Source organism: Cololabis saira, chromosome 14 (assembly GCF_033807715.1).
Source record: "Cololabis saira isolate AMF1-May2022 chromosome 14, fColSai1.1, whole genome shotgun sequence".
Taxonomy (NCBI): domain Eukaryota; kingdom Metazoa; phylum Chordata; class Actinopteri; order Beloniformes; family Belonidae; genus Cololabis; species Cololabis saira.
Genome location: NC_084600.1, coordinates 9,162,463 through 9,182,253, shown reverse-complemented (window position 1 = coordinate 9,182,253; position 19,791 = coordinate 9,162,463). Strand labels below are relative to the sequence as shown.

Genomic DNA, 19,791 nt, shown 5'->3' with positions numbered 1-19,791 from the left:
AATAAAAGGCTTGCAATATTTCAGTTGATTTGTAATGAATCCAGAATGTATGACATTTTTGTTTTTTTTAATTGCATTACAGAAAAAAAAGAACTTTATCACAATATTCTAATTTTCTGAGACAGTCCTGTACATGGGTGATTGCAGCATTCACACGAGTGTGGAAGTATTTACAGCAGTGCGAGGAGGTAGTTGTATGTGACTGTTTTGTACTGTGTTGTATGTTTTATGTTGGACCCCCTCCAGATGATTCATCTCAAGGGGCTATCCGTTAATAAAAATGTATTAAAATCCTCATTTGAGGCATTTACTACCGGTATTTCCTGAATACTACACAACAGGTTAAATCACATGGAAAGGCACAGACAAAAAAACGAGGAACTTACTTATGACCCAGGTGCTTCAGGAAGTAGCCCAGAACCTTCAGTGCTTGGACCCGGATGCTCTCGCTCTTGGAGGCCAGGAGTTTACAGATCACCCTGGAACGGAACACACACACAGGGAGTGAGTAGGGAAAGATGTGTCTGAAGTAAAGGAAGAAAAACAAAGAGACAACGAGAGCAGGGCTGGGGTTCTTCACTGTTACGGTCATCAACTCCTCTGGACTGAAGCTTTCCTCTTCAAAGGAAACTACACAGGCTTGTAAAATAAAAGGGCCAACACAACATCATTTGCAGGCGGCTCTCTAACGGCACAAGAGTTACCATAGCAACCTAAGAAAAAGACATCCAAATGTAGTTATGCGTCGGGATAATCACCAGCAGGGTTAGGGTTATTAAGCTGTCTTTGAAAAGTCAGTTTAGTGTTTTAAATCAACACGTGGAGATCAATGTAACCGTAGTAAAGCCTTCAATTTCCTTTAGCTGAATAAGAACACTGAAGTTATAAAACACATCATACAAGAACGACAGACGCTGTTCACTTCATTTTACCAGGGAATGACGCCGCATCTGTTTTATTTAAATTCATGAATCAAATATTTTGAAATCTCCTGGTGATGTTAAAATCTTAATGGCTACATCAGTTCATCATTTCATATTTGTACAACACATCAATAATGAGAAACGTGCCATGTCATCTACTTTGTATTTGGATTATTTATGAAGCAAATTTGGCTGCTTTTACAAAATAGATGCTTTTGTTTGAATACATTTATTCTATCATATGTGCAGTGCCGCCCCTCCCTAAACGCAGAACACGTGCTGTGTGTAGGGCTCATCTTCCAACGGGGGCCACATTTTGCGCGAGGGGACGCATTTGCTCAGCAATATGCAACGCATATGCGTAATGGATGTGCTAGGGCTTTCCGATTAATCGATTTTAAATCGTAATCGCGATTATGTAATTAGAACGATGTTAAAACGTGAAAACCGTAAAATCGATTTTTCACTTTTTTTTTTTTTTTTTTTTACCTTGTCTGCACACATATTAATGATTGATACCATATTAATGATTGATGGAAATACCTCTCAATACCTGCAACAAGTGCCCCATCGGAGAGGCTCTTTAGTGTAGGAGGGGGCGTTGGAACATGCCACCGGGCATCCCTCAAGCCAGATGCGGTAGACCGGCTCGTGTTCCTTACAAAAAACTTGCAAATGTGAATAGCAAATGTAATGACTGACATTACACACCTCTACCTCCTTCATGGGTTGCATTATTATTTAGCATGCAAAGACCCAGATTAGTTTAATTAGAAAATGTCTTGTTTTATTTAATTGGAAATATAACTTACTGTATGTTTGCAAGTGCTGATTTGCTGATTTTTTTTTCAGAGATAAAACTTTATATTTTATTATATTTTTTTAAACTTTTTTTCAACTTATTTTACAGAGTTTTGCACTTTATTCATTCATTTTTGGTTTAAAGAGCGAAGTTTGCACTTAAAGCCCAATGGGGCAAATGTTCAATAAAAAAAGCATATTTGAAATCATTTCTTTGCCTTTTGTCAATTCACAAAATAATCGTAATCGAAAATCGGATTTTGAGAGAAAAAAATCGAGATTTTATTTTTGGGCAAAATCGAACAGCCCTAGGATGTGCATATGTGCTACCGTGAGGAGGAGGGGAGGAAAGAGATCTGAATGGTGAGTAATCTGGCCGTGCAATGATTGGCAGCACACGAAATCTGACCAATGAGAAGGGTGCAGGAAGGCTCTTGCAGAGATTTCAACTTTTCATCCAAAAGACATCACAAATCAGGAGCAAGAGACGACAATGGGCAAAAGTAACACTCGTGCTTCACTTGAAGGTTGGTATGTTGTTGAAATAAAACTTTGTAGCACAAACACCTGAAATGCCACTCAGATATGAATCTGTCTCCATCTCTGTCTAGACTGGAGGATTGTGTTTTTCCAGCAGAGGAACCTTGATGAACATTTATTGAACGACTTGTTAACGCCTCCTGCATTCACCTCTGTTGAAACAGAGTGGTCACATGACCAGTTAGTCATGTGACCACTACAAACTACAAACTTTAGACAATATATAATAAATTGGCTATAGCTTTACATCAATTTATATTGTTAAGAAGTTTGATTATTTTTAATGAGATAAATGCATCTGTAAAAGGCACACGTGTGTGTTTAGTTCTGACTTCAGACCTGCTGGACCTGCTTTCAGTTTTTTGTGGGGGATTGAGGTGGAGGAAACTTTCTTTTGGTGAGTAATTTTTTTGATTTGATTTGATTTATTTTATTTTTGTACATGTTAAAAAAAAAAAAAGAAACAACACTTCATGAGAAGTTTAAGAAAACAAAACAACAAAACAAAGAATTTCATCCTTTAAAACTTGCTATCTTGATTTACATGTGCCAAAAAAGGAGTAGGAAGAAGTGTAAACTTATTTTGTCCTAAATTTATTTAGTCCTTATTTAGTCCAAGTAATTGATCACTATTTGTGACTTTTTTATTTCAGTTTTAAGTTTTTTATTTAATATTTATTTATTATTTCAGGTTGATTTTTAGTTGTTATTTATCTACCGTACATTTGTTGTTATTGACGGGTTGTCAAGTTAAATAGCATGTTGTTATAAGGTCATTTTGTAGCAATGACACATGTTGGATGGGGAGAGGTTTGAGGGCGGGGGGGCCTCCATGCAGGGGCAGCCCTGCATATGTGCAACCGTTACTCACCAGTGACATTACTGGGCTAAAAAACAGATTAAAAGTGAGTTCTTCCCCGTCCCCTCAGAACGTTTACACCTGAGTGTTTGGGCAGCACTCACCTTATGCCATTCCTCTGGTCAAACGCAGGGATCATGGACGCCGGGTGCTCAGACATTAGAGCCACCAACAGCTGGAGCACATCGTGGATATTCTCATCCTGCAAAGTAAAGAAAGCAAAGTTGAACAGGTGAGACGTAGGAGGAGGAGAGAGCTCAGCGGGACACATGAATAGAGGGCTTGAAGGACAAAGAGAAAGTTGCCAGGTTGGACACGGAAGGGGGGGGGGGGGGGGGGGGGTTGTGGAGGAGCAGGTGGTTTTTGAGAGCAAGAATAGATATAATTGTTACAGAAGAGGACATTCTGCTTGGTCCATTGTTGCAGCATTTTTCATGCTGTCAAATAGCCGAGGCTGACTCACGCTCAGTCAGAGTGGACCGGAGCTGCAGCTCACACATTATACTAACGCACACTTTACCAGCAGATCACTCAAGCGCTCTCACCCTCTCCCTGTCCCTCTTTTGCCCTCTCTCTTTCTTTCTTTTGTCTTTCTTTCTTTTGCATGTATTTGTTATAGAGGGACAATGTACATTAATGAACATTTTAAAAATGTAAATGCATCCAATTGTAGCCAAAAGGCTCATTTCCATTGGCACTCCTGCCAGAAGAAACACAAGGTGTAGTAATAAAAGCAACAAATTACAGTAAAAACAAATACATGTCATAGTTACAATATTTAGTAGGGGTGTAACGATACACTAATCTCACGATACGGTATGATACACGATATTGAGGTCACGATAACGATACGATATTATAGCAGTATTTTTTTAACAACCTTGAATGAGACACATGTGACTGGAAAAAAATGGTCTTTTATTTGAAAGACACAAAATACAAAACAATGCTGTGCGTTTGCCCTATTGTTCCAGTTTGTAATGCTTTATAACTGTTTAAGTTTTAAAGAGAAAGCCAGGCCAACCATTTTCCACAAACTGAACTAAAAGTAAATGTCAGGTTTGCATTATGCGTCTTCAGTACTAAGTACAAATATTTTACCACAAACTGAATAGTTTCTCTCATGTCTGATTTGACTTTTTTCTTTTCCAGAAATTTAACAACTAAAATTAAATAAATAAATAGTAAATTAAAGTAAATAAATACATACAATTTTACATCATAAAAAAGATTGATTCATGCTCACCTTATAAGTGTAAGAGGAGATTTATTTTTTGTTAAGAAGGTTATTTTGGTAATTCAGGGTTCATTATTTTATAAATATATTCTTTATATTCTGTAAATCAGGGACTATAATGACACTAGTCAGTTTATCTGTAGTGATTAGTCTGTTTTAGATTGGGCGGAGTGATACGCCACAGTACGGCACTAGGTGCTGTGTTGATGTTCTAAAATCCTACACTGTTGAGGGACATTAAAGTACACTCGAACTCGGAAGAAGTTGTCCCCGTGTTTATCTTACTCACGACCCCAAAAAGGTTTAATTTAATAAGGTATGGCTTAACTCTACTCCAGCCTTACATCAGTAAAAGTTCAGAGCTCAAAACCCTGCAAGAGTCCCGTGATCGGGAGCAAAACAGTAGTAGTTTCTTCTGAGCGGAGGAAGATTTTGGTCCGCGGGTGGATGCGCGGTCGTTACACGCGTTTCTAGTCAACACAATGGATTAATATTAATAACCCAATATCGCGATACACTTTGTCACCTCCACGACACATATTGTGACGTTTTTGTATCGCGAAATTTCATGACACAATATATTGTTACACCCCTACTCATTAGCTGCTCTGTAGGTAAAAACTGATTGACCAAATACAGTTTTCCTGAATGGGATCACAATCACCTCTAGCAGCCCTTCTGGTGACACTTGTTGCGGGTTATCTAAACTTTATAAGGCTACAGAGCGGCGGCGGAGCTAAGCTGTGACGGATTTTGTATATGAGGCAGCAGTTTTTGAAAATGAACAAGATTGTTCCAGCTCTCAGTCTGTTTGGATTCAGAAGGAAGCGTTTACCTCATGCATGGTCAGTAGATAGTTGAGGATGCTCTGCAGCTCGTCCTCCTTCACTCCCCGGTCCTGGGAAACAACAGGCGCTCATCAGCATTTAGGAACTTCAGTTATGCCCATTTATTATTAACTTCAGATGACTGGATGCAGCGGCGGGAACAAATCAATACACGTGCACACAAACACAAAACGCTCCGGTGCTTTATGCAGGCTGCTGATCTAGAATGCCATTTCCACATAGTTGAAATTATGCCAACAGAGAGAACATAATCAAAGTCAAGTGATTTCTCGCAGCTTCAACGAGGTAAGAAATATAATCAATTTCTCTCACTCTACCTTGAGAATGAGCTGTTTGAGGAAAAGCAGCATGAAGGCTCGGAGGGAGATGATCTCTTTCTGGGACGGCCGCGGTCCATCTAAGCAGAGACACAAAAACACAAAAATCATTTCCTGCTAAAAGTGCAATCTTTACACGTCATAATGATAAGCTATCCACGTCTGAGAGCCCTTCTGTTTACTCATATTCACTTTTATTACACTTCCTGGAGAGCAGGGAATACACACACACACACACACACACACACACACACACACACACACACACACACACACACACACACACACACACACACACACACACACACACACACACACACACACACACACACAGAGAGTCACTCTACAGCGGAAATGTAAACTGTAAATCACCGTCATTAAAATCCAGGGGCAATTTGGCAGTCTAGATACTTTATGCTTGACTAATCTAACTTATTACAGCAAAGGCGCAGCAATTTGCAGAAATGTGACTGATGGTCTGAATGATCCAAACCGAACAGCAACAGTAATCCACTGTATCTCAGCTGTTTTCTGTGAGGAAGAAATTCTGCAAAAAGAAATAATCAAGCTTAAAACACAAAAGCACCAGAAGCTGCTTGATATATATGAAAGCTTGTCTGGATGCATTAAGCTCTACTGCCCTTATTTTTAAACAACTTGTGCTTTTTATTATTTTACCTCTTTTCTTATCATTTTATTTAATTTTATTGGTTATTTAAATGCACTCTTAAAGGAGCATGAGGCAGGATTGAGGCAGGATTTATGAAAAAAATGTGTATACGTTTTAAGTTTTCTAGTAATAATGTCAGATGAAGCGTTCCAAACCCAAAAGAATGAGCCCTCTAGCGTATCTCTCCGTTGCCTTGAACAGGCTGTGTGCTGCCAAATGTGCTGCAATTCGGTCCCGAATTTCCCGCGCTGGGCTGCCGATGTGACGTCACATGACGCTGCATGTGCGTTCTCCCCGTTCTCCCGTGCCGGCTTCGCTGTTGGCTGCAGTACCCCCGACGGCCGTCGTGGTGAAGGGTGGCGCTAGAGAGTCTCATTTCTTAAAAGGGGCCTCATGCTCCTTTAAATTAAATACTTTTTGAAAACCGCGAATGAGATGTACCTGCTGTACTCTACTGCCCTTACTTTTCAGCAACTTGTGCTTTTCATTATTTTACCTCTTTTCTTATCATTTTATTTCATTTTATTTGTTACTTACTGTTTAATTATGTCTTGCCGCTTTTAAAGCAGCACTATGTAACTTTTCCACCTTAATATCATATTTCCAGAGTCATTGTGATGGTACATAAACTTCCAACAGGTTTAATGAACCTCTGTCATGGTCTGAGGGGTCTGTATCACCTTCACTGGCACTATGTAACTTTGAGGTGGATGGTAGGAACCCTGCCACACTACTGGTAAAGCACTACCGCTTTTGTTCAAAGGAGCCGCCAAACTCAATAAAAGCTGAAAGTTACATTGTGCTGCTTTAATGCTGATGTAAAGCACTTTGAATTACCTTGTGTTGAATTGTGCTTTACAAATAAACTTGCCTTGACTAAGCTATATTTTCGTCACAATTCATTCATTCAATTGTTACAGCTGGCATTTATGTAAAAAGTGTGTTGAAACACTTTCACGTTCCTGACACTTCTCAGAGCAGTAGCTTTGGTGCTTCGGAAGAAGCAAAGGGACCAATGGGATGCTGGCAGCGCTTTGGCATCGATGTCACAGTGTTCCACTTATTCTCAAGGTGAGTCATTTGTACGTCTGATGAATCAGCTCACAACCACTGCTAAATAACTGTTTTGAAGTGGCCTTCAGATCAGACTGTCCTCCGACTGGGAGATTGGATTTCCATGTCCCCGAGTGTCCTTGAAACAAGGTTAAAAAGGTGTTACATATACGTGTAGATTGTTCTCGCTCCTTCTCAACAGATGCCCATTCAGTTGCTAAGAAACAATAAACAGTGTCTGGCTTGTGTGCATTTGCCCCTGCACTCTTTCTTGGGTTAAGATGTTTTGGGTCATTCTCATTTTATGGACGTTCCATGTGGAGATCAATGCTTTACAAAATAATCTTATTCCCAGCAGAAAAAAAGCCCCACATCGTCTCTGGACATTTAAACTGACCACCAACATCACCAACACCACCATTATCAACAATGCAGCCCTTTCTTTTCTACAAGCAAGACTTTTAGGAGGCTGCAAATTAGGCTTTCTTTTCTTCTTATACACACCCCTATGGTTTAGATGGCCATTACGAGTCCAAGAGAGAGGAGACTTCCTCTCATGAGGGTCATCTTGTGCTAATTTGGTACCTCATAACTTATTTTACACATTTCCTCTTTCAAACCATAAACAATATTTTATGTCCAAACTGATGAGCATCAGTTCCTTTTTTAGGGTCCTTAATAATCTATTCTTATTTCGAAAAACACGTGACAAAGTTATTTTTACATTTTAAATGAATTTGCTCGGCAATTTTATTTTTTTTAATATATATATATATATATATATATATATATACCGCATTTTCCGCACTATAAGGCGCAACTAAAAGCTTTCAATTTTTTCAAAAGCTGACCATGCGCCTTATAATCTGGTGCGCCTTATACAGTATATGGATCCATATTGAGCCGAAACAGGTCTCGCAACTACGGTTAGCAGCCGCCAGGCTGAACTACTTTCCTTAAACTTTTCTTACATTTCTCCATACTTGGCCTTGCTGGGGTTGAAAGTCGCAACGAATGGATGGGGTTTTGGCGGGTGTACCTGCTTTCACGAGTATGACATTTATTTTGAGCGACGAAAAACAATAAAATATATTTATTCTAATATGTCAAGATCACAATAATCTTCCAATTTAGAACTAAAATATTAAAGAACTAACACAAATAAAATACACTTCAATTAAATACTTTTTAAATAAATTTATTTTTCCCAAGCCACTCGGAGTCGCAGTATAAGGATGAAAGAGAAAACCGCGGGTTGCCGACCCCTGGTCTAATGGATGCAGAACTTTACAGTTATAATGAGGTGCGCCTTATATATGGAAAACGTTTTAAAATATGCCATTCATTGAAGGTGCGTCTTATAATGCGGAAAATACGGTGTATATATATATTTTTATCACAATTTTTTTCCCCATTTTATCACCCAGTGCTCCTACAGTACCTAAGTGTTTTGATCCACTGCTATTTAGCAAGCAGAAGTGAGCTGAGAGAAACATAAAAGGAGTAAAGAGAGTAAAACCATGAAGCTCCTGCGTGGTATTTCTTTGTCCTGCTCTGGCGGCTTCAAAGTTTCAGCTCAGCTGCTTTTCACGCAGCAAAAACAGGAGACCAAAGCAATCCACAGCTATCCATCATCCTCAGCCGTCAGGCTGTACACGGAGCTGGAAGGGGACAGTGGCCATCCATCATGGTTACGTAGCAGCTCTGCATTAAGCAAGCGTATGCGTGTATGCACACGGAGAATGCAAGTATCTCCTACTCTTCATATCTTTGTTTGAAGAGGGCTTAAATAAAAATCATATTCATGTGGATTGCTTCCAAGGGGAAAATTTAATCACATTCTTTCCCTCTTTGATTTGAATTTTCCTCCTCTAGATCTCATTTGTGTCACATTTATTCCAGAAAACTGTTGATTCATATTAAGATCTTTGTCATCCTGCTGCAGAATAAAAGTGGTAAAAGAGTTACAGTTCTTAAATCAAGCATACACTGTGTCTCTGTGTGTATGTGTGTACAATAATAATTCAAGGAGAGAAAAACACCTCTCTGAGTAAAAAATACTAATTCTTTTTTAAAAATCAGGAAAGAAATTGAAAAAGGTTAGTTTTAAAATTAGAAACAAAAAGACAGACTGATATATCTCAACTAATTAGGTTAATTGGCAACAGTTACTAACACGATTAAAGATGAAAAGAGCATCCTACAGAGACTGAGCCTCTAAAAAGCAGAGATAGAGAGAGATTTATATCTCTGTGACAGCCTTTTCAAACAGCAAAACAACATATTACTATCTATGAAATGTATTTTCTTTATATGTGGAAAGAATCTGCAGAAATATTTGTCCGCAAGGGACAAAAAACCAATACTGGGTGATGGTGATCTTCAGCGCATCTGAAACAGATATGACTGTTGTGGAAATCCCTGTACGAGCTAAAGAACACACACTGACAAGGAAAAACAAGTTACAGAGTAACATTTACAGGATCCAAACATCCGCTCCCTATTCTTGGCCCCAGTTCGCTCCAGTTGGACTGAGATGCAGTCAGGATCTGTTCTGAGGCCCAACCAATCAATATGTGAAATTCTGCTGGAAATAGCGGCGGCAGCGTCCTCCAGGGTGAAGAAGGGAGGGATTGCATCTGGTTATCAGTGCACAGTTCAAACACCTCCGGAGTGGTGGTGTCTCGGTGTGCATGGCTTGACTCAAGTGCACATTTATGAAGGGACTAAATCCTTTTTCAGGCAAGAATGGGAAAAGATTTCACTCTAAAACTGCAGCAACACTTGTTAAGAGTGTTGTTAAAAAGAGGTGACGCAACACCAGGGTAAATATGCTCTGGCCTCACTTTTTATTCCTTTTATTATTTCACAGCAATCAACACTGCAAAGCGCCTAGAGACAACTTCTGTTGTAATAGACGCTATATAAATAAAATAGAATTGAATTGATTTGAACACAGATACAAGCACATGCTCACATGAGTTCTATCAGTTAAATATAAAGGTTAGATTTTGTGCAAATCAATATATTCTTTTTTAATCTATTCTAAATCATTTTTTTTTATTTATTCTTTTTTATTTATAAGAATGCACAACTTCCACCAGCTTAACACGTGCTGATTTAATCTTTGAATAAATATAACAAATGAAATCATAACTTAAAGGGGACCTATTATGAAAAACATGTTTTTTCTCGCTTTAACATATATAAAGTGGTCTCCCCTCAGCCTGCCAACTCAGAGAAGGAGGAAAGCAACCAAATTCTGCAGTGTCTGTACAGCCGCCCGGATGAGCCGTCCAGTGTGATGTGGATCTACGAGCCAATAAGATTCTGCTCCCATCGTTACGTAACGACGGGAGCGATTTACATAGTTTGGCGGTGTATCACGTCATTCAGGCAGCCAATCATCAAAGAGCCTCATTATCATAGCCCCGCCCACTCAGAATCCTGCATAGATAATGAGGTTAGAGAATGAGAAGATAAAGACATGGCTCAGAGGCTGAATTTCTAATTTATTTAGCAAAAACAATGAAAAGCTTGTTTTTAAGACATTCAATGCCTGTTTAAAATAGGTATTAAATGCCGTAATAGGTCCCCTTTAATTCAAGATAATACAACCGTATACAATGAACTGAAAACCTACGGATACAGTGTCCAAACTTGTTTGATTACTGATTTGTTTTATCTAAATTCTTTTTTCTCCACTAAATTGAAGGCATTTAATTACCATTTCCACTGAATTTTAACCCCGCTACAGAGTGTGTGGCCAAAGGGTGTTGAATTCGCTCCGGTACACTCCCTTTTTCCACAGATCTGACACCAATTTCCATTCAGCACCAAAGTGGAATTATTTTAAAAAGCATGTAAAATTCAGGAATGAATTATGCATTTCTAACCAAATGTAGAGCCAGTGCAGGGCAAGAACACAAAATATAAACATAAAAGCATCAGAGCAACTTGGTTTCAACCTCATTCCCTCAGACTGACACAGATTAATACTTTTTTAATCCACAAAGGCTGTGGTGGGATGAAAACAGCTTCCTATTACTATGTAAATGAGTGCATATCACGCTCAGACGGCACAGTGCGGTGTACAGACATGCAGACGGTCATGCCACAACCAATAGCTCGGATATGTGAATGACAGTTTGTGTCTCAGGCTAATTGTCACTGTGCTGTTATCAGAGCTTCTTTATTGGGCATAATCCCAGCAGTCAACCGGCAACCAGCACAGGAAAGAAGCCAGACAGACACTTGATTAGAAATTCCAAAAGCTGCCTTGGATCTGCCCATCACACCCGTCTGTTACCATGGCAACATGGGATGCATAACCATAGTGAGCAAAGAGTCCCGGGCAAAAAAAAAAAAGGAGGTTGATTAAAGTGAGAGCGTGCCCTGACCCCCTGATGCTCCATGTGTCTACAGAGCCGTGATAAAACCGTCTGTGCTCAATTCCCAGTGCAGTGAAAACACAGAATATGCTGTAAAACAACGCTCTGTTTGAATACCATTTCTTTTTTTTTACATCTTCAGTTCTTGTCCAAATAAAACTAACTACACTGTTCTCACTGGAAACATGAGAGCATGTGTTTACAGTTGAATAAATATAAGATAGTTCTTGAAATGGGCTTTCAAAGGGACACTGTGGGTCATCTGAGGACACAAACACAGTGACTACGTTTCCATGCATCAATAACCCTTTTCTAACCGGAATATTAGCAATAACCCGGTTGCGCACGGCTATGTAAACACAAATGAATTCAATTCAATTCAACCTTTGAATAACCGGAATTTGCTCATATTCCGGTTTTTAAAAACAAGGAATTGGCTCATGTAACGCTTTTCTCTTTATTATACGTATTATTTGTTTCTGTAATATAAAAATGTGTTTAAGATGGGTCTTGTATGTGTTTCCCCACATCTCCACACAGTAAGACATGTATGGAACTACAAGGGAGCAATACAAAAGGTTGAGTGACTTTGAATTTAAAAATTCTTTTGATTTATTTACAATTGCAATGGTTCTAGACATTTTCTTTTTGACATAATTAAAGTGTGATTTCCATTTTAATTTATGATCAATGATTGTTCCAAGGAATTTGTATTCTGTTACTCTTTCAATGGGAATATTGTTGATTTTGATAGAAATTTCTTCATTGATCTTTCGGTTTCCAAATATTAAAAGTTTGGTCTTGCTTAAATTTAGGGAAAGTGGATACAGGATACAGGAAGAAGAAGCGGAAATGACGGGAATTGCGTCATGACGTTCTCCGTGCGTCGCTGGTTTGATCCAGATATCCCAAATGATTAATCACCATGTATACAGGGATAACCCTGTTTACTCACGCATGGAAACAGACTATTCAGAATGATTCAGTAACCGGAATATTGACCTTAACCCCAATTTTGACTGCATGTAAACGTAGTCAGTGTTCCCCCTTTAAAAGACGTTCAGTTTGTGCTTCTGAAAATGTATTATTTATTCCCGAACCCTGACATGTGCAGCATGGGGCTCTGCTGCGTTCACCCAGAGGCAGGAAGGCAAGGGTTGCCAAGGGAGGAGTGATTACACCTCAGGCATGTGCGTATACGGATGCTGTGGACATAAATCAGTTTCATGTTGTGGGGAACTTGGTGGGTTTTCCATCATAAAGACCAAGGCCAAAATAAAGTTCCAGGAAAATTACTTTACTCCCAAGATGTTGGGAAAGATGGGGATGTATTGGAGCAGCGTCTGCAGCTCAGACACTGCTGGGAGTACTCACAACATCTTATTTTAATGCTTCATTTGCTGTGAAACTGCCGTGCCACCACTGCATGCGTCTCCTCCAGCACTGACTCAACTACAGCAACTGTATGACGGTAAACAAAAACTGCCAGCCTCCTCCTCCATACCGACTGTTGTTACAGTGTTGTCTACTTCTCTTCTCCTCTTTCCTTCTTCTCTTCTCCTCTTCCATTTTTTATTTATTATAAATATCTCATAGCCATCATTTTTGTCCATCGTTCTTGTAGTTTCTTGTGCTGGCCCCCTTTTTTCCTCTTTTGTGTATGTTTGCAGGAGCTGCTGACCTGCAGTCCCCCCTCTGATCATCCCACTGCTGCTTCCACCTGCCTGCAGTCCCCCCATCTGATCATCCCACTGCTGCTTCCACCTGCCTGCAGTTCCCCCTCTGATCATCCCACTGCTGCTTCCACCTGCCTGCAGTCCCCCCATCTGATCATCCCACTGCTGCTTCCACCTGCCTGCAGTTCCCCCTCTGATCATCCCACTGCTGCTTCCACCTGCCTGAAGTCCCCCATCTGATCATCCCACTGCTGCTTCCACCTGCCTGCAGTCCCCCCTCTGATCATCCCACTGCTGCTTCCACCTGCCTGTGGGGATGTCTGCTGTGTGCTTTAGTCCAGGGGCCAGAGCCCAAGATTTCACTGGTCAGTACCACTCAAGGTGACAAAACTTGCTTATGATTTTTGAAAATATCCATGTCTGTAGATGATATTCTGGTATGATAACCTTCCTGAGTGGAAGCTGGATCATAGTTTGAGTGACATTATGTGATGATTCTGTACTTGGTTAACCTTCTTAACACTATCTTAAGTACACACAGAACTTGGTAGCCTAACTATAATCAGATCTTGACATATTCCCATTAATAACGATGTTAATTTTGTTTTCAATATTGTTATGTTTATAATGTTGTTTATAAAACTAAGCTGGTTCCTTATCTCATTGTGGTCCTTTATGTCCTGCATTTGCATGATAAAGATCAGTTTGTGACATTAGTGGCTGTTATAGTTTCATAGGAGCCTAATGATGCTCTTCTAGTTTAAGGCTCACAATGACCTGTAACAATGATATAGTAGGGGTATATTATACATTTCGTGAATCCTTATGGTCCTGTGAGTATTCCAGTTTTTGTATTTTGTGTCTCTGAACAAATTGTGAAACATTGACAGATATCCTGTACATGAGTCTAAACCAGGATATGCACCAGCATCTAAAATGTAATTTTCTGAACTTCATGAGCTGATAACTATGATACAGCTGCCACTCAGGAAGGTTATCATACCAAAATATCATCTACAGATATGGATCTTTTCAAAAATTATAAGCAAGTTTTGTCACCTTGAGTGGTACTGATATCTGGTCTGGCCCATGGGCTACTTGCTGACATCCTGCCCCCCCCCCCCCCCGAACACCCTAGTCTGGTCTCCCCCGTTATGATCCAGGTCCTGGTCCAGGTTTCTTTCCTCCTAAAGGAGAGTTTTGCTGGCCACTGTACGGTTTTTACCAGCCTAACGTTGTAATGATTAATAAATCCCACCGCAGGGGGTGTGATTGACCGGTGAAACAGTGTAACACTCAGCTCCAACACACAATCGTCGTCTTTCCACGGGTTTATTTTCCTCATTAGCAACTCCACATATGCCAACTTAAACAACGATTGTTGTCAGCAGGTAATCAACTGAAACATATAAATATAAACTGTATAAATACAAACATCCCTACATTAATTTCACAGACATATTTATGATATTTACACAAATTAAAATGATTTCTTATACTAAACTCACCAGCTCAGCTTCACCGGTTAAACAGAGTCGCAGTATGAAAAACCACAAAAGAAGAAAATTAACGGTCGATATTGCGACTGTTAGAATAACCGTTTACACCACCAATAAGACAATATGAACTGTAGAAGGCAAAATAACATGCCTGATCAGGAAAAATTCCCACAGCCACTGTTTGGTTTAAGGTTTTTCTCCCACTAGGGGAGTTTTTACCTGCCATTGTTTATGTAATAATTGTTCGGGGGTTTATGTTCTGGTCTCGGGAAAGATCCTAGAGACAACTTGTAATAGACGCTATATAAATAAAATTTAATTGAATTGAAATTGAATTGAATACATGGCATCACTGATACAATTGTAGGCATTACAACGTTTTGTTTGTTTTATTATGTTTACAGTATATGTGAAGGAACTATTCTGCCTAATATTCTCATAGACAACAAACAGTCTGAACCATTATTTTGGGGCATTCTGTGAATATTCAGTTTTTTTTCTAAGGCTTAAGCTGTGCTATTCCAAAGCTACTCTTTGTCTGTGCAAGAAGTATTTAATTTCCTGCCATTATTTCTATGCTAAAATGATGATGAAACAGCTATTTGCATTTATGTAGTTTAGCAGGTCTGTAATTACTTGACCTGCCATTACATAAGACAGATAGCAATTCAAAGCTATGCAATCTAAATGATTATTGATTAAAGCGGCAAGATAAAGCTGAATTTCACAGTCCAACAACCTCATCTGCAACCCGGAGTAAAAATATCATCTTTCCAAAAGACTGTCACTGTTCATATGAAAACCATAAATCAGCAAATGAATACTTTAGTTTGTAAGAATGTGCTGCAACAGCCTTCTGAATTAATGTGTAGATTTATCGATGATGATCATGATGATGATGTTATCAATACCAACAAGAAGCAGAAGAAGGAGAAGGTCTTACATAGATAGATAGATAGATAGATAGATAGATAGATAGATAGATAGATAGATAGATAGATAGATAGATAGATAGATAGATAGATAGATAGATAGATAGATAGATAGATAGATAGATAGATAGATAGATAGATAGATAGATAGATAGATAGATAGATAGATAGATAGATAGATAGATAGATAGATAGATAGATAGATAGATAGATAGATAGATAGATAGATAGATAGATAGATAGATAGATAGATAGATAGATAGATAGATAGATAGATAGATAGATAGATAGATAGATAGATAGATGGGATCTGCGTGCACGTACCAAGACCTTTGGGGGAGATTCCGCTGCACTCCAGAGGGTTCAGAGCCCAGTAGTAGTACTTTAGGGTGTGCATCAGCTGCAGGACGGTGCCCACGCGCCGGATGGTGGAGTAGATGGTGGCGGTGCCGATGAACTCCGATGACAGGTATGTGTACAGGGAGAGCTGGACCTGGACGCACACACAATCCCTTTATGCAGTGCATGTACATACATTCACAAATACAGCAGTATATCCAGGAATGTATGTTGGTTGAGGTAAAACAAGTGACCAGTTTTTGTTTATGGCGGACAAGCACAAGGCAGTTTAACAGTGGGGAACCTTCAGGCCCTTCTACGCCTTCAGAGAAGGCCTAAAAAAATAAGAAATGAGAATAAATGTAATAATTATAATAATGATAATAATAATAAAGTATTCAATAAAAATTTTTTTTTTTTATTTCTATCTCATTTAATTTAATACAATATATTTAACAGATTTTCTCTCATCTATGTTCTAAAATTAAGTTTACTGTCAAGTTCATGTCCTGAAAACCTGTTATCCAATCAGAATGGTCTGTCTCTATTAAGGCCCGGTTAGCTGCTCATTCATTGGTCAGGACTTCACCAATCCCAGGGAAGGCCCAGCTCTGTGTTGGTGTGGAGAGTGACGGGAAAATCGACCAATCACGGTTTGATTCAAGTGGGCCAGAATAAAACAAAAGATCGTAGGCTTCATGAAGTCCGAACATCAAATCTCTGCAGAAGAGACGGTTGAGAGACGGAGTTAAATGGCGGAAGACGAGAGTGACGTTGTACTGTTGCTTTTTTCCGCAATTATTTATTTTCTCTGTGATGAGGTGAAGGCCCAGCAGTCGTGCTCACGGTTCAACACTGCATTTTCAATGAGTGCGTTTGCATGGGAAGTTTAATTCCTCTTTAATTCCGCGCTGGGCTTGTTTTCTAAACAAAGTTTCAAGATGGCAGCACGCAGTAAACGGTGGTCAAGAGCAGAGACCATTTATTTAATAAATAGCTTGGAGGACCTGGAAATAATTAAAAGAACAGATGGCAGGAAACATCAAAAAGCGGCTAAACGGCTAAGTTAGTTTTTCTTCCGGTAGTTTAACTTCCGGTCCGCCCCCCTATCCAATCAGAACCTTCCCAACCCCCAGACCTTAAGAGGAATTGGATAAAGCCGATCAAACGTGTTTTCCGTGTAAACCTCAATTCGGAATTACTATTTCCATGTAAACTCGAAGGAAAATAGTTTAATTCTTAATTATTTAATTCGGAATTGAAAACCATCACCGTGGCCAGTGTTTGCTGCTTTGTGTTGTTTGTGACGTTTCCGTGCCTGAAAGCATTGAGCCTGATCCGAAGAGCTCCTTACACTTCCTGACATTTGAGGAAGGGAACTCTCCCATTGCTCATTTGTTCTCTCCCTCCACCCGTTCCCTCTTTCCCTCTCTTAATATTCCCGTGGCCATCCCTCTTCCTCCCACATGTGCCGGATCGGGCCGGCTCACAAATCTCCGAGCTCATTACAGTGACCGCCGCGCTGAGGACGAGCCGTAACGAGGTGGCTCTATTTAAGCGGATGAAATTAGCAGCAGGCTGTGACCTGACCGTATCACATCACAGCTCATCTAGACCGGAGTGTGCACTCGGCTGACTTGAAAGGCCTTCATTACGTTACAATCTCAAACAAGTGAGCTGTTTATCTGCTGTGACTTTGTTCGGTAGGACAAAAAAAAACGAGATATCCCTCGGCCCCTGCCGGCGGTTCGGCCGGCACCCCCAAACTACGGTGTTTACCAGAAGTGCTGGGGAAAGGAAAACACGTTCTCCGTTTCGTAAGCAAGCAGGGGAGACATTAGAGGGATGGGAAATGTGGTTTGGATGTTATTTCTTCAAGTGTTTCATTAAATCTTGAATATGACCAAGGCCATTCTTGCCAATGATGAGGGTAATATCACCCTGAGAAGCAGTAAATAATAACGCTCAGTGGGAGGCCGAATGGTACAGAGGAAAGATTATAGGATTAAAAGATTGGTTTTAGTTTTTTGCGTCTACTGCTACTTAGCACATTTATTACGCATATCCTGCCCTGATTATAACCCTGCTCATTTGTAATTTAATTTAAATGCAATGCAATCGTCTTTCTCAGCACGTCATTCATTTGACCATAATAGAAAAATATACAAATAAAAAACAGGCAATCATTTGGTCTTATTAGTTTGAACTTGAAGCAGTTAGATGCTATTCTCCCGAATAACAAAGTATGAGGATGCAACTCCAACAGCCCTGACGAGTCCTGAAGAGCAGCACTGACTGTGTTTACATGCATCAATAACCCTTTTAAAACCCGAATATTAGCAATAACACCGTTTTGCACGGCCATGTAAACACCAATAACCCCTTTGAATAACCTGAATATGCTCATATTCCGGTTTTTAAAAACCTGAATATGAGCCCTGGGTTACTCCTTTTCTAACCCGAATATTGGGTCATGTAAACGCCTAATGGAATATCCCCATCAAACGGAACAGGAATTTGTTTTCTGCGCATGCTCTGTTCACAAGGAATCCTGGTCTTTTGAGTCCAGGAAGTTCTTATAAACACAGAGAAACATAAGACCAGGAGGAGACGAATCACTTCATAAATGTAATGAAGGATATGAACATTTCTGCATTTGTAGACGGTAGAAAGTACCGGGATAGAAGATTTACAAGAAGTTGAGGGAAAAGTTGCGCGAAGCAGCATTTGTTTTGAATTTGGATACAGGAAGAAGAAGCAGAAATGACGGTAATTGTGTCATGATGTTCTCCACGCTGGTTTGATCCAGATATCCCAAATGATTAATTACCACGTAAATGGAATACTCTGAATGTTTCAGTAACCGGAATATTAGCAATAACCCGAATTTTGACTGCATGTAAACAGTCACTGTTGCACCCAGCATCACCTCTTAGGGTCAGAGGGAGGATGACAGGAAGTCAGGAAGTTTGGAAAATCAAAGAGGCAAGAGCTGAAGGAGCCCGCGGGAATGCCACAAACACTCACGTCTAGGTTAGAGGGAAAAGAGGAGCAGCACTTCTCTCTGTTGTCCGGGGGTCTTTTCAAATGTCACTTTTTCCTCTTTGCTTTGCCTGCTTGCGTGTTCTGTCCTTTTCCAGCATGGAGCAGCTCCTCCCTCCCCGTCCTCAAATCTCATCTATTATCTTATCGTAAAGGGCAATGGCTACTGACATGTGGCCTTCTTCTTTGTTAAATGTTGCTTGTCTCCAAACATGGATCAAAACTTCTAGACTGTAAGTATTTTCTACCGCCGTGATCCTTTCAGTCATTTCCTTCACATCGTCATTATTCAGCAAGGTCACCAAAGCGACACACATTTGCGGGAGATAAACAGAAACAGACCTTGGCAGGGGTGTGTATCCAGATGGCGGCGTTGAAGAGGACATGGTCACAGAGCTGTTTGAGGAGCGGCGCTCCGTGAGGTAAACCGTCCAGATACTTGGCAAACGACAGGAACTGTTCAAGAACAGCTCTGGTGATGTGGACCCTTGACGACTGGACAAAGAACAGTCAACACAAGTTGTGATTTAACCCTGAGTAGTCATACAACTTCCTTTTCTGACAAAAAAATATACAACATCAAAACACGACCACAAATCCTTTGAGAGCAAATTTCTACATCTAGTACAGGGGTCGGCAACCCACGGATCTAGAGCCCTAGTGG

The 19,791-nt window shown here is 39.9% G+C and overlaps 1 protein-coding gene across 21 annotated transcripts in view; it reads right to left on the bottom strand.

Moving 5' to 3' along the window:
• LOC133459551 (neurobeachin-like) overlaps window positions 1–19,791 on the bottom strand; it is a 174,410-nt gene that overhangs the window by 68,925 nt on the left and 85,694 nt on the right. For all 21 annotated transcript variants that reach the window (XM_061739594.1, XM_061739597.1, XM_061739598.1 and 18 more), the window contains exons 12-17: window positions 19,470–19,622; window positions 16,071–16,239; window positions 5,526–5,605; window positions 5,196–5,258; window positions 3,228–3,325; window positions 387–479 (exon numbers count right to left, since the gene is read on the bottom strand). In XM_061739594.1, the coding sequence (XP_061595578.1) occupies window positions 387–479; window positions 3,228–3,325; window positions 5,196–5,258; window positions 5,526–5,605; window positions 16,071–16,239; window positions 19,470–19,622 (656 nt within the window). The remainder of the gene's footprint in view (window positions 1–386; window positions 480–3,227; window positions 3,326–5,195; window positions 5,259–5,525; window positions 5,606–16,070; window positions 16,240–19,469; window positions 19,623–19,791) is intronic.